The sequence below is a fragment of the Panthera onca genome, chromosome F1, assembly GCF_046562875.1.
Source record: "Panthera onca isolate mPanOnc1 chromosome F1, mPanOnc1 haplotype 2, whole genome shotgun sequence".
In the NCBI taxonomy this organism is placed as follows: domain Eukaryota; kingdom Metazoa; phylum Chordata; class Mammalia; order Carnivora; family Felidae; genus Panthera; species Panthera onca.
In genome coordinates, this window is record NC_138355.1 from 56433251 (window position 1) to 56447299 (window position 14049).

Sequence of the window (14049 nt, forward strand, 5' to 3'; positions counted from 1 at the left end):
GACAGATGTTCATTTCCCTTTGCAATCTGCACCATGAAGTTCAGAGTTTCCATTAACTTCAAAGAAGAGCCGGAGTACTGGAGAAACATTTAGAGTTAATAGAAAGTGCTGGACACAGGAATGTAGGTGTCTGTCAGGCAGAATTAGGTACAAAATGTAACCTACAGAAGTGTACGCCATATAGAAGTTTTAGAGCCACTCACTATGTTAAAACAAGACCGACTCCTAACCATTTTGAAGAAGATTGTGGAACTTCAGTGCACCTACAGAACTTTATGTACTTGTCTAACTAAGTAAGCGAGTTAAGCTAGAATTTGGAAAATTGGACATTAAACAAGGAGAACAAAATGGAAACTTGAATTAGAATCACTGTTCCAATGTTTTTTAAAACGAGTTTCTCAAACTAGCTCATAGCTAAACATGACTAGAGGCAAATATCAGAGAAGACAGAGCTAGCAGCCTGTAAAAATTTCTATTTCTTCATTCTGGCTTTAGGGAAACTGGATCTAAAAGATCTGAGTAGGGGCGCCTGGGTGGCTCAGTTGGTTGAGTGTCCGACTTCGGCTCAGATCACGATCTCATGGTTTGTGGGTTCAAGCCCTGCGTCAGGCTCACTGCTGTCAGCTTGACTGTGCACAGCCCACTCTGGATCCTCTGTGCCCCTCTCTCTCTGACCTCCCCGGCTCATGATCTCTCTCAAAAAATAAATAAAAATAAGAAATAAGAAAAATATAAAACATCTTGGGTAAATATTTTTAATAAGACAGTGTGTCCCAATAGTTTGATTTCTAATAGCACCTTTAAAATCTTCATAAAAGTTACAGATGTAAAGATAGTCTTCATGGTTTCCCCCCATTCTGTCTCTTTCAATTTAAGTTCATGTTATTTTCTATCTCTATGGAAATGGCAGCTATGCATAAAATTACATTGTCTGCAAGAACATTAGTACTCTGATCCCACTATTTTAAAAGTCCATTTTTAACCTGAGAATTTTAAAAGCTGAACCCATATAATAGAAATACTTGGTAAATTTTCTGTAATATTATGCCCAGAGAACACTACAGATCAGTTTGTTGTAAGCCTTCCAGTATTTCTACACATTTTTGAATTAAAATATAAATAATAGATTATTTGTAATATCTTTTATTACATCACACAATGCATCATGGACATTTTCCATTCATTAACATGTAAACTAAGGTATCATTTTATAGGCAATCACATCCTAAAATTCACTTAACAATGTACCAGGATTCTACTATGCCATCTATCACAATTTATGGAAAGTTTTTTGAATATCTGAATGTTTCCAATATTTTGCTCTTACAAGTAGTGTATGTTTGAACATATGTTGTATCCATTTATGACTATTAATTTAAGATAAATTTCCTAAAGTAAATTTACTGAGGCAAATGGTATATATTAATTTTTTCGTACAGTTTAACCATTCATCTTGCATGAAAAATTGTACCAATGAACTTACACAGATATTCCAGCAGTTTATGTAAGTTCTAGCTCCTCCATATCCTCATCAATGCTGGATAGGGTAATTATTTTTTCATCTTCGAGAATTTGATAAGCATTAAGGGCTTATCAAATAAGAAGCATCTCATTTTTATTACATTGTTTTGATTACCAGGAGATGGCTACTGAGATTTGTAATTCCATCTCTGTTTGAAACAATTCTCAGCTAGACACAGGAAACCACAACATTTATCCTCAATGTCAAAGATCTTAGCTAACATATCAATTCTCAGAATATTACCTCTTTCTATCACCAAACCTTTAAACTTACTGTATGGGTATTGATCTCCAGTTGTGTAGATTTCAGAACTATCCCTGAATAAACTGTAAGTAAGCCAGTGGGCATTTGGCGAATCAGGTGGACTCCAGGAGAGATTGATAGCAGAAGAACTTTGAACTTGTCCTCTGGGTGGAGGTTGTTGGGATGGAGCTAAATTACAATGGAGAGAGCATTTATGAGCAACGGCAATCAATAAGCACACAAGTAAACTGAAGTAAGATATCCAACAAAAAGGTCTTTCTGATTCAGGATTACTTTATCAAGAAGACATGTGGTTTACCAAGACATTAATAAACAGAGGGTACACCTCATGAATTCTCTAAAACAAAGCTTTTTATCTATGAGCATAAAACAATTTTGTAGGTCAATACAGCTGACATAAACATAGTTGGGGTGGGGGGAACCACAAAAGTTTATATTAAGCACTTATTTTTCTCCTTCCTTCCTTCTTTCTTTTTTCTTTTTTTCTTTTCTTTTGAGAAACTATCCAAGGATGCATAACATTTATTTTCCACTTAATTTAAAAGTTGACATAAATAAGTTACGTTGAAACTTGGAATTTAAGGAGCATAATTTTTGGCTTTTTCAAAGGAAGTTTTCCACTCCACTAAACACATATGCCTCATCCTGCCTCACGGAGCGCAATTTACAAGAAAGAGTAATAGCTGGTAATATAAATACCTATGGATGTCATGGATGTTAAACAGTCTAAATATTAGCAAGAAACAATTTTAATGTATTGTGTGAATATACCCACACCTGGTAGGGTGCAGTGGTTGTTAGGGGTGATATAATTGCTTCCATCAGGCACATAAGAGCATTCATCTCACTGTTTTAGTGATATTTTATATAATGTAAGTATACACCATGAAAACGTTGTCTCCTATTACTGTATATTTTCCTTAGTCTTCCTATTTTCTTTCATTTTCTCCCCACTCCCAGAATAGATAAAGGTAAAAGCAAAAGACAATATCTAACTATTTTTTAAGGACAATCAACCACCAGCTTATTTATCCCCTTCTGGTTTAACAACATGCATCATCCTCCATCCATTTAGAGAAGGACATCCAATCAGACTCTTTCGTTAAATAGGGTATCAAAGGTACAGATTGCTGTGTTACCTGACTTCAAAAACCATTAGTATTTTTGTTAAGAAATTTCAAAAAATCATGTGATAACAGTAGAGCTCTATTACTATTCATGTTAGGGGTCCTCAAGACCACCCCCAGGTTCAATGATTTACTAGCAGGACTTGCCAGACTTACCATAAAGTCCTACTTGTGGCTATGATTTATTATAACTAAAGGATAGAATATAATCAACAAGGGGAAAGGCACATGGGTAAGTCCAAGGGAAACCAACCACAAGGTTCTAGTCACATGGGATATGCCTAATCCCTCCCCCTCCCCGCCCAGCAATGTTAATGTTTTGTGAAAACATGTGAAATGTTGCCAAACAGGAAAGCTCATTAGAAACTCAATGCCTAGGGTTTGTACCAAGGGCTGTTTATGTAGACAGCCTTTGTCAACATGAATAACCCCCAAACTCTAGATTTCCAGAAGGACATCAGGGTTAAGCATAAACCATTTGGTCAGACAAAATTTAAGAGACAGTGAGCCACTCTGACCTGTTTTGGGGATGGCAAGAACCCTCACAAAGCCCAAGTTCCCAGATGCCAGCCAAAGGCTAACTTTGTAATCAGGTTTTTCTACAGATAAGCAGTCAGACCCACTATGTTACCTTTTTTCTAACACACAATCCCTAGCTTTTTAATTTTTGTTAATTTTTTTTTTTTTTTTTGAGAGAGAGAGAGAGTGTGTGTGACAGAATGCAAGTGGGGGCAGGGCAGAAAGAGAGGGAGACACAGAATCCAAAGCAGGCTTAGGCTCTGAGCTGTCAGCACACAGTCTGACGCAGGGCTCACACCCACGAACCACGAGATCATGACCTGAGCCGAAGTAGGACGCTTAACCAAATGAGCCAGCCAGGTGCCCACACAATCCCTAGCCCAAAAGGGCATAGTACTCGGGGATAGAAAGAGCTGTAAGAAGAGCATCACTTGACAGGTGCTGTGGCTACTCATGGCAGGATACAATCAGCTTAAGACTAGCTCAAAACTGCTTCTGCACTGAGACAAGAAGCTGAGGGTTAAATATTCCAACTTCTCTTCCTGCCAGCCTTTCAGCTGACTGGCAGGCTCCTGCGAGTAGCCAAAGCCAACAGGAAGTCAGAGGGTAAGGGAGCCTGCTGATGCAGACCATCCAGAATCTTGATGGAATAGAGTAGGGTGGGGAAGTATGGAGTAGGATAGTGAAGTTATCCTGCACACCAGGCAAAGACTTTCAACTAAGACCTATATTAATTCATCAGTATTCATGAGGGATACATTCCACTTTAAAGACATGGTATAATCCAATAATAACATTTTAAGAAAGTATTTCAAGAGCACTGAATTTGAAATATACAAAATTCCATATATGATGCATAGGCTTCCTAAAGACAATGTCTCTAATCCTAAGGGAGATAATATTGATGTTATATTCTTAAAGAAAAAAAAATATTCGAACTAGATACACTCTCACTCTTCCCTTTTATCTTGTTTTTCCTCCTTGGGAATTTGCATTGTCATATTAAATATCTAACTGTCCATATGCCTAGTTAGATACAAGACGAGAGTAGTAGCAATCTCAAAATGACATAGTGACACAGGAAAAGAGAACCATTTCCAAAAAGGACCTTATATTTTTGAATTCTGGAATTTGCCATATATGATATGGTCATTTGCATTGGTTGAACACAGACTGACAGGCATTTGATCTGTCAGGGATTTTTAATTTAGGGCTCTACATCCTGTTGTTCTTGGTGGAACCACAAAGACTCATAAACTGTCTCATTTATAGCATTCTCAAAGAGCCTTGTAATCTATGGCAATTGAATATTTTTAGTGGATATTACTAACTATATCTAAAACTCTGCATGATATCAGGAACACAACAGATTTCAGAGTTAAAGCAATCAAAACTGACCTTCAGACTATTTTCTAAGACAGTGAAATACTTTTTGGATGACTGGAAGAAAAATATGTTTCCATCCCATGTCAAAGGGTATGGGAAATGATTTGCATTACTTGAAAATTTCCTTAGCAACAAACATTCATGTACACAAATACACAAATAGGCTCTTTCAAACACTTAAAGTTGATTACTTGTTATGACTATCTCTAACCACGGTCTTGTCCAACTTCACAGTATAGATGTAGCCTATTTGACATCAAAATGAGAATGTTCATAGATCTGAAGGCTTTGATGGTTCAGTACCACTTTGAGAAATAATATTATGAAACCCCGGCCCTGAGATAACCTGAACTCACCTTCTGTGTGCTGAAAGGGAATTCTGAGAAAATGGTCACATACTCATTTATCAAAATTGCCAAGCATGACCTTTGCATAAGCCAGACTTTCTTTTAAGGAAGGATAGTATAATGTTGTGACTATATCCATTTGTTTGGGAGCCATGAGTTTTAATCGTGGCTTAGGCACTTGGGTAATTGTGTAACTGTAGTCAAATTTTGACTAGACTCTCTGAATCCTCCCTCATCTATAGTAAAGGGAGGATTATCTACTGTTCAGGATTATTTTGCATATAAAATGAATATGTGTATGTCCCTCTTCCATGAAAGGCTGGAAACACTGTGGCTATGAGAACAGGTGTCTGGATTCCCTCTGTCCTTTGCCTTGCCATCCTTAAGGGGTTATCCCTATGTATGTGATTCCAGCTGGATGGCCACCAAGTCCACATCCAAATCTACAGGAAAAGGAACAAGAAAAAGAAAAGGAGAGATGGAGGGCATGTCCTGTGGTTATGAAAGCACAACCCAGGACTCCCACACATCACTTCTGCCCAGATCATTTCAGGCAGAAGTTCGTGACATGGCCATACCTAATCACAAAGGAAGATGCAGCTATGAAGCCAGCACTTAGTGCCATTAATGCAAAACAAGTAGAAGATAGTTATTAAGAAACATTTTAAAATGTATTCTATAGATGAAATTAAAAAAGAAAACAATATCTAGAAAATTATAAGAAATATTTAAAAAGTAAAAAGAGATAGGAGTGCTTCTGATTATGGCAACAAAAAGAGTTTAGACCCAAAGAGTTAAAACTCAGTGAAATCTCCAAAATAACCATTTCTGGGAGCTCTAAATCAACCACAAGCAAACAAAAAGTTAAGAACATATACCTACTCTTGAAGAACTTGGAGAGCTTTGAGTCGTAACAGTAGGAGTCTGTGGCCCTTTTGTGAGGGGCTGTTCCCATAGTACCAGTTCCACAATTAGGTGTGTTAGTTGTACCAGCAGGGCTGACTATAAACAGTAGCTTTGGTACCATAGGGCACTGACTCCATATGGGGTTGGCAGCAGGAATTCATAGCTTTGCCATCTAAAAATGTCTCAGCTGATTGGGAACTAGAGGGAAAATTCACAGGTTTGCTAGCCTGTGCATGTGCTCCCAGCTAGGTTGAGTGGGGAATTTACCAGATAATCAAGCAGGAGACCCCAGGCAGGAGAGAGCCATGGAAGACCTGAGAGAGGTTCTCCACAGATCTGTATCAGGCCGGAAAACCATGAAGCTATGGGGAAAACCATGAGAGCCAGTGAAAAGTGGAGGCCAAAGAACGGAGAACTCACTGTAACTCTGAAAACATCCCCCAACCCAGACACACATTGAATGGCAGAAGCTATATGGTCTAGAAGTATTTGAGCACAAACATTGCCCAAATATTTGGCTGCTTCAGACACAGCAGTGACTCCTAGGAAGCCAGGCTGTGAGTAAAAATTAAATTAAAAAACAAAAAAACTGGTAGAGACATCAGCAGCTGTACACTGCAGTGGAGAAATCTCCCCACCATTTAAGTCTATGCAAACTATCAAAAAAATCTAAACAACTTAAGTGTTTTCAACATACAATTACAACACACTTAAAGGAACTGCGAACTATACTCATAAAATTGGCAGTGGAGAGAAACAGATTCTGAATGATCTCTAATATTAAGTGTAGCAAAAAATACTTCATAGCAGCTATTGTAAATATGTCCTAAGAGTTAAAGGAAAATATGATGATGATGATGATGATGATTCAGTAAAAAGAAAACTTTAATAGAGAAACAGAATGTATAAAAACACTAAATTCCAGAGTTGAACAATACAATAACTAAACTTGAAACTTTCCTGAAAAGGACTCAATGGCAGATTTGAAAGGAAAGGAGAAAGAATCAGTGAACTTGAAGATAAAGCAATAGGTAAAATGTAAAGATACAGCAATATGATTTAGCCAATCCACAGAAAGAAAGTGAAAAAAATAGACCAAACATGAACAGATCCACAGAGACCTATAAGAAAATGTCAGGTGTACCATGCACCAAAATATGTGTCATGGGATCCCCAAAATGAGAGACCGAGAAGGTGTCAGAAAATATCTGAAGAAATATTGGCTCAAACTCCCCAAATTTGGTGGAAAACATTTATCTACATTTCCATTTCCAAAAAGTACAATGAATCCAAGTAGGATACAAAGAGATTCACACTAAACATATCACAGTCAAACTGCTGAAAGACCAAAAAAAACCCCAAAAAAACAAAAAACAAAGCAAAAAAAAAAACACTTTTAAAAGAGTAAGAGAACATTCATTTACAGTTGAAGAAAAATACAGTTAAAGGCTGACAAAGACAATGGAGGCCATAAAGTAGTAGAATGAATTCAAAGTCAGTCCTAAAAGAAAAAGGAATACTTGTTACCAAGAATTCTATCCAGAAAATCTACCCATTGGAAGGAAGGAAGGAAGGAAGGAAGGAAGGAAGGAAGGAAGGAAGAAAGATATAGGTATTCCCAAATAATTTGAAAAAAACAGTGGGAGAATTCTTGTAGACTAGCCCTACAAAAAATACTAAGGAAATCAATCAGGCTAAAAGGAAATGACACAGAGAGTAAATAAATTGAATCACATAGAGGTAGGAAGAACACCAGAAAGGATAAATATGGAGTAAATATCAAAGACTCCGTGTATATCTGTGTGTGTGTATATATATTCATATTCTGTTTTCTCAAATCACTTTTAAAAACGTATTACTGTTAAAAGAAAATAATAATTATATTAGTGCAATGTTGGGTTTATTATATATACTATATATATGTACATAGTATATATATATACTATATATATATATAGTATATATATATGCAACACATACACACATTTACACGGTATGATCACTCAAAGATAGGGAAGGAAAAGAAGCCGTACCAAAAGCGTATCTGTTATATATTACCAGCATTATATCAGTACAGCCTAAAGTAGATTGTGGCAAATGAGTATGGATACTCTAATTCGTAGGGCAACTAGTAATAAAATAACACAAAATATAGATTAAAAAGTCAACAGAACATAATAAACTGATTTTCAACAAGACTAATGAGAACCAAGGGAAAAATAGTGTTTTCCATAAATAGTGCAGGAACAACTGGAAAGCCACATTCGAAATGAATGAAACTGGAGACTTAACTCAAAACATATCTAAAAATTAATTCAAAATGGATCAAAGATTTAAATGTAAAAGCAAAAAGACTATAAGACTCTTACAAGAAAACATGGGGGTAAATCTTCCTAACCTTGGATTTGGTAACGGTTTCCTAGATATTACACTAAATGCATAAATAATAATAAAAAATGGATACGTTGAACTGTATCAGATTTTGAAACATCTATGCTTCAAATGACACTATCAGGAAAGTGAAAAGTAAACCCAGTTGGGAAAGACATTTGTAAATCATATATCTAATAAAGGACATGCACCTAGAATATGTAAAGAACAGTTGCAGCTCAGTAATAAAGACAAATAACCCAATGAAAAACTAGGCAAATAACTTGAATAGACTTTCTCCAGAAAAGATATACAGATGGCCAATAACTATGAAAAGATGCTCAGTATTACTAATCATTAGAGAAATGCATATCAAAACTACAATGAGATAGCATCTCATATATATTAGATGGCTGTGATAAATACAAAATAACAATGTTGGCAAAGATATAGAGAATCTGAGCCATTGTGTACTGTTGGTGGGAAATTAAAATAGTAAAGCTGGTGTGGGAAATAGTATGGCAGTTTCTCAAAAAAATTAAAAGTAGACTTACCATATGATCTAGAATCCCTCTTCTGTTATATACCCAACAGAACTGAAAGCAGTCATTGAAAGCAGTCTTGAAGAAATGGCTATACACCCATACCCATAGCAGCATTACTCACAGAAGCCAAAACATGGAAGCAACCCACAGGCCCACCGACAGATGAATGGATAAGCAAAATATGGTACATGCATATGATGGAATATTCTTCAGAATTAAAAGGAAGGGAATTATAAGATAAGCTACAAAATGGATGACCCTGGAGGACATATGCTAACTGAAATAAGCCACTCACAAAAAGGCAAATATTTTGTGATTTTACTTATATGAGGTTCTTAGATTATTCAAAATTATAGAGAAAATAAAATTGTGGTTGCCAGGGGCTGGGGTCAAATGGGAGATATTATTGTTTAATTGGTACACAGTTTCCATTTTACAAGTTGTAAAGAGTTATGGAGGGGCGCCTGGGTGGCACAGTCGGTTAAGCGTCCGACTTCAGCCAGGTCACGATCTCGCGGTCCGTGAGTTCGAGCCCCGCGTCAGGCTCTGGGCTGATGGCTCGGAGCCTGGAGCCTGTTTCCGATTCTGTGTCTCCCTCTCTCTGCCCCTCCCCCGTTCATGCTCTGTCTCTCTCTGTCTCAAAAATAAATAAAAAGCGTTGAAAAAAAAAAAAGAGTTATGGAGATGCACGGCAGTGATGGTTGCACAACATTATGATTGAATTTAATATAAATTAACATGTGCATTTAAAAATGGCTAATACGGTAAATTTTATCTTGTATATATTTGACAACAAAAATATTTTTAAAGTGTTAGTTACAAAAGCTTCTATGATAAGTAAGGATAAAGAAAAAGCTATGAGTGATAAAAAGATGGATAAATAACCAAGGATAAACATAGCAGTGAACAGTGTCAAGAAGACTTAAACACAAATGAGCTATGGACAGTTTATAAATAAATATAAATATATATTATATAATTATATATTAATTATATAATACATATAATATATATTAATATATTATATATTAATATATTTTACATATATTTACATATTTTATATATATATAATAAATTTATATATATATATATATATTTCATTAAGTTCATAGTAAGAAGTTTAGGGAAATTGAAATTTCATCCACTAGTAAAGCTCAGAAAAGCAAGAACCATTTAATACCTGTTTTGCTAGTGTCTCTCCTATTAAGGAGAATGGCTACAATTCCTAAAGCATGAAACAAATATTGATAGGAAAGAAATGAATCATAAAATAAGGAAGCAGATTTTAACGAGGTTCTAACTAACTATCTTCTTTGAATTCAATTCTCCTGCATTCTGGAAATTATATGCTCAGATTCCCAATTCAACTTTCTGTCAAAACAAAAAAAAAGAAGGAAAAAATAACAGATGAAACTGCTAAACTATTGCCAGTGGCCTCTAAGGAAGGGGAAAAGATAATAGTCATAATCCCATGGTTCCCAAACTGTGTAGAAGGACACCATGAAACATACTAATGTTCCTGAAAAACACATGCTTGACATCTGTTGGACACAGAGCAAAATACCAGCCCGAGGTAGTTCACAGTTTCAACAATAGATAGCACTACATTCCTTCCAATAGCATCCTATCTTTGTGAAGCTGCTTGTTCCGGCTGTTGCTAGGATAACAAGCAAGTACCATGTAAAAATCGAGGTGGAACAGGAAGGAAAGCAGGCTCCCTTCCTACCCATGCCACAACCAGTATTTCCCGTGCCCTGTGCTCACTCCCTTGTATTGCCAGTATGTCCATCATTTCTGCTATGTTTCGAGCTCCTTTAAAGGCAGGAATCCTGTCCATTTTTTTTTTCTAAAATGAATGACCTGTGTTGATACTGGGCTTCTAACTTTGCACAGTGTTGGGTAAATTTTGTGAAACACAAACCTAAAACAGCAGCAGCAACAACTACCATAAGTAGTTGAAGGAATGTATTCATCACCAAGGATCACAAGTTTAGAGAGAAAATTTAGTATGTATATATATATACACATATTGTGTGTGTGTGTGTGTGTGTGTGTGTGTGTGTGTATATGTATGTATATATATATATATATATTCTTCTATATTCTTCTCTATTCTTTCTGTATAAAAACTTTTCTATTCCTAATTATTTTTCTATATGTGTGTGTGTGTGTGTGTGTATATATATATATATACTCCTATATATACTATATACTATATATATACCTAATATACTATATACTATATACTATATATACTATACTAATACTATATACTATATACTATATAGTATACTATATACTAATATACTATATACTATATATACCTAATTATTTTTCTATATATGTGTGTGTGTGTGTGTGTATATATATATTCTTCTATATACACACACACATATAGAAAAATAATTAGGAATAGAAAAGTTTTTTAACTATTAAAATTGGAAGCATTTGGAAAGATACGAAGGCTTAGCCCAGAGAAGGAAAGATATAACATAAAAGTAAATGTCTACCACTGCTAAGAAATGTAGGCCAGGTGTTCAGTGAACCAACCTGCCCAGTTCTACCTAAGGTATAGTTCCTAGACTGTGTCTTAGGTGTAAGAATAAGTATAAAAAAGTGGATCAGATGCCAATATTTTCACACAAAATTAGAGGCAGAACCAATCAAAAACTGCTAAGATTCAGTATGTTGTATCCTAAGTTTGTCACAAAATGCTGATCTACAACTGACATCCAAAGCAATATGCTGGAATTCGTGTTGCACACAAATAAATCAACTCTATAACTAATCAATGAATGATAAATATTCTCAGTGAAATCCAGATTTGTTTAGACTGTATTTACACAAAGGCAATCATGACAGTCCTTTCCCAAAAGAAGCATAAATACCTATACTGTTATTTATACTAACATCCAGAGAAACCAAATGAAACACGGGATACTGAAGATAAAGTACATAGGTACAAAATCTGAATATGTCTTGTTAACCATTAGCCACACCCTGTCTTCCACTATCTCAAAATCTAGTATAGCTGCTGTGGAGCCCAATATTATATTAGGTAATTCTCTGTCTCTTAAATGTAGATAACACAGTTCCTAGTATGTTTGTTTATGATGATTTGTCCTGACTTATGGCATTTCTTAGCATTGTGACTCATGATAGTCCCAGGACACCCCAAGGAGAACATGCATTGTACAATATGTTATAGAGGGTTCCTTACCACATGTTCTCAGCAGGCATTTCTTAGGAATTCTGGAAAATGTAAGGATATATGATCTTGAAGTAAATATAAATAAATCATCAATATGCTATGAAACTTAGGCTTGCAGGTTACTTGAGAAGTCAAGTCAAGGCACTGGAGAATGGTATTTAAAAGTCTGAAGATACTAAGGTGTAATCTTTAACTTCCAGGAGTTAAAAATAGAAATGTGAGAGATGTTTAAACAACTAATACAACTTACTGTAGAAGAAATATGAAATATAGTAGTAATATGCTGTGATAATAATAATTGCTACAATAAACAAATGTTGATAGGAAAGAAGTGCATCATGAAATAAGGAAGCAGATTATAAGTGAGGGTCTAAACAATAATAGCACATACGCATAAAATTTGGAGGATAGAAAAACATAACTCATCATAAATAAGAATAAATCTTCCATTTGGTATAGAAAATTGGCTGCAAATATCCTTCTTTGGTGGGGTCACCAATCATTTTGTTTTAACCAGGAGTGTTAATTTTTTGCACTGAAAGTCCTATCACTGGAAAGTCCAACATCTGGGGAAAACCGGGACTCTTGTCACCACTAGAGTGATTCCATTCTTTTTTTTTTTTTAATTTTGTTTTTAATGTTTATTTATTTTTGAGAGAGAGAGAGAGAGAGAGAGAGAGAGAGAAAGAGCGCGTGCGCGAGCATGAGTGGGGGAGGGGCAGAGAGAAAGGAAGACAGAATCGGAAGCAGGCTCTAGGCTCTGAGCTGTCACCACAGAGCCGATGTAGGGCTCGAACTCACAGACCCGAGATCATGACCTGAGCCAAAGTCCGACGCTCAACCGACTGAGCCACCCAGGCGCCCCTAGAGTGATTCCATTCTAACAAAATATTGTAAATTTCCCGCTACTTACATAATAACCATTTTCAATAATCTCATCAAGGGAAAAGAACGCGTTTCATTTCATGTAGTTTTTTTGGTTTGTTTTTTTTGTTTTTTTTTTTTTTTTTTTTTTCCATTTCTCACCGAAATCCTCCACATTTTGTCTAAGCCTTTCTGATGGGTTCTCAGTGGAGAAGGAAAATAACGAGACACTCTTTCCTGCATGATCTTCCACCCACCAGCACAGGGCCAGAGTTCACTTACTTTTGCTGCAGCCCAGTGGATTGTTCACATCCAAATGGCTTGCCCTGGGAACACAAGTATCACACTTGGAGCCAGTGACAAATCGTTTACAGAAACACTGGCCCGTGACCAAGTGACAGGTTTCATTCAAGGCTCCTGAGAGATGACAATTGCAAGGCTGACATCTGAAAACAAGACAAATAAACCATCAAAGAGAATAATGTTTTGATTAATAATTCATAGTATAAGTTACATCTATCAATAACATTGTGAAATAAGATGGTCTGTTTTAGCCAATCTATTGAAAAGAATGCTTGAGCTAAACAAACAAATACAAAATCAAACAAGACAGAAAAAGAATATTTAACAAAATGTTGCTCACAATAAAATCTCTATGAAGCCTCCTCTTTGTAAACTAATTAATGGCAAAAAAAATGTTATATTGCTTTTTTCATGCTACAATACATCTTATGGATTCTTTTGAATGCCAGCTGCTCAATTAAGAATACTGTAAATTTTGCTTTCTCACAAAAGTAGCTCCTCTGAAAGCTAAAAATTTAGATTAGGTACCCATAAATCATCTTTCCAAGTATCTACCAAGTTATAAAATATAACACCGGTATGATAACCACTGATCTCCCTAAAAATCTTGAAATTCTATATTTAGTCTTACAAAGAATAAATTTCACTAAGAGTTTGAGGAAGACATGTTCCAATACTGCCGATG

The 14049-nt window shown here is 35.7% G+C and overlaps 1 protein-coding gene across 1 annotated transcript in view; it reads right to left on the reverse strand.

Moving 5' to 3' along the window:
* Positions 1 to 14049, reverse strand: part of USH2A (usherin) — a 737363-nt gene that overhangs the window by 535726 nt on the left and 187588 nt on the right. Inside the window, exons 15-16 of the mRNA XM_078441308.2 lie at positions 13344 to 13507; positions 1796 to 1954 (exon numbers count right to left, since the gene is read on the reverse strand). Of these exons, the coding sequence (XP_078297434.2) occupies positions 1796 to 1954; positions 13344 to 13507 (323 nt within the window). The remainder of the gene's footprint in view (positions 1 to 1795; positions 1955 to 13343; positions 13508 to 14049) is intronic.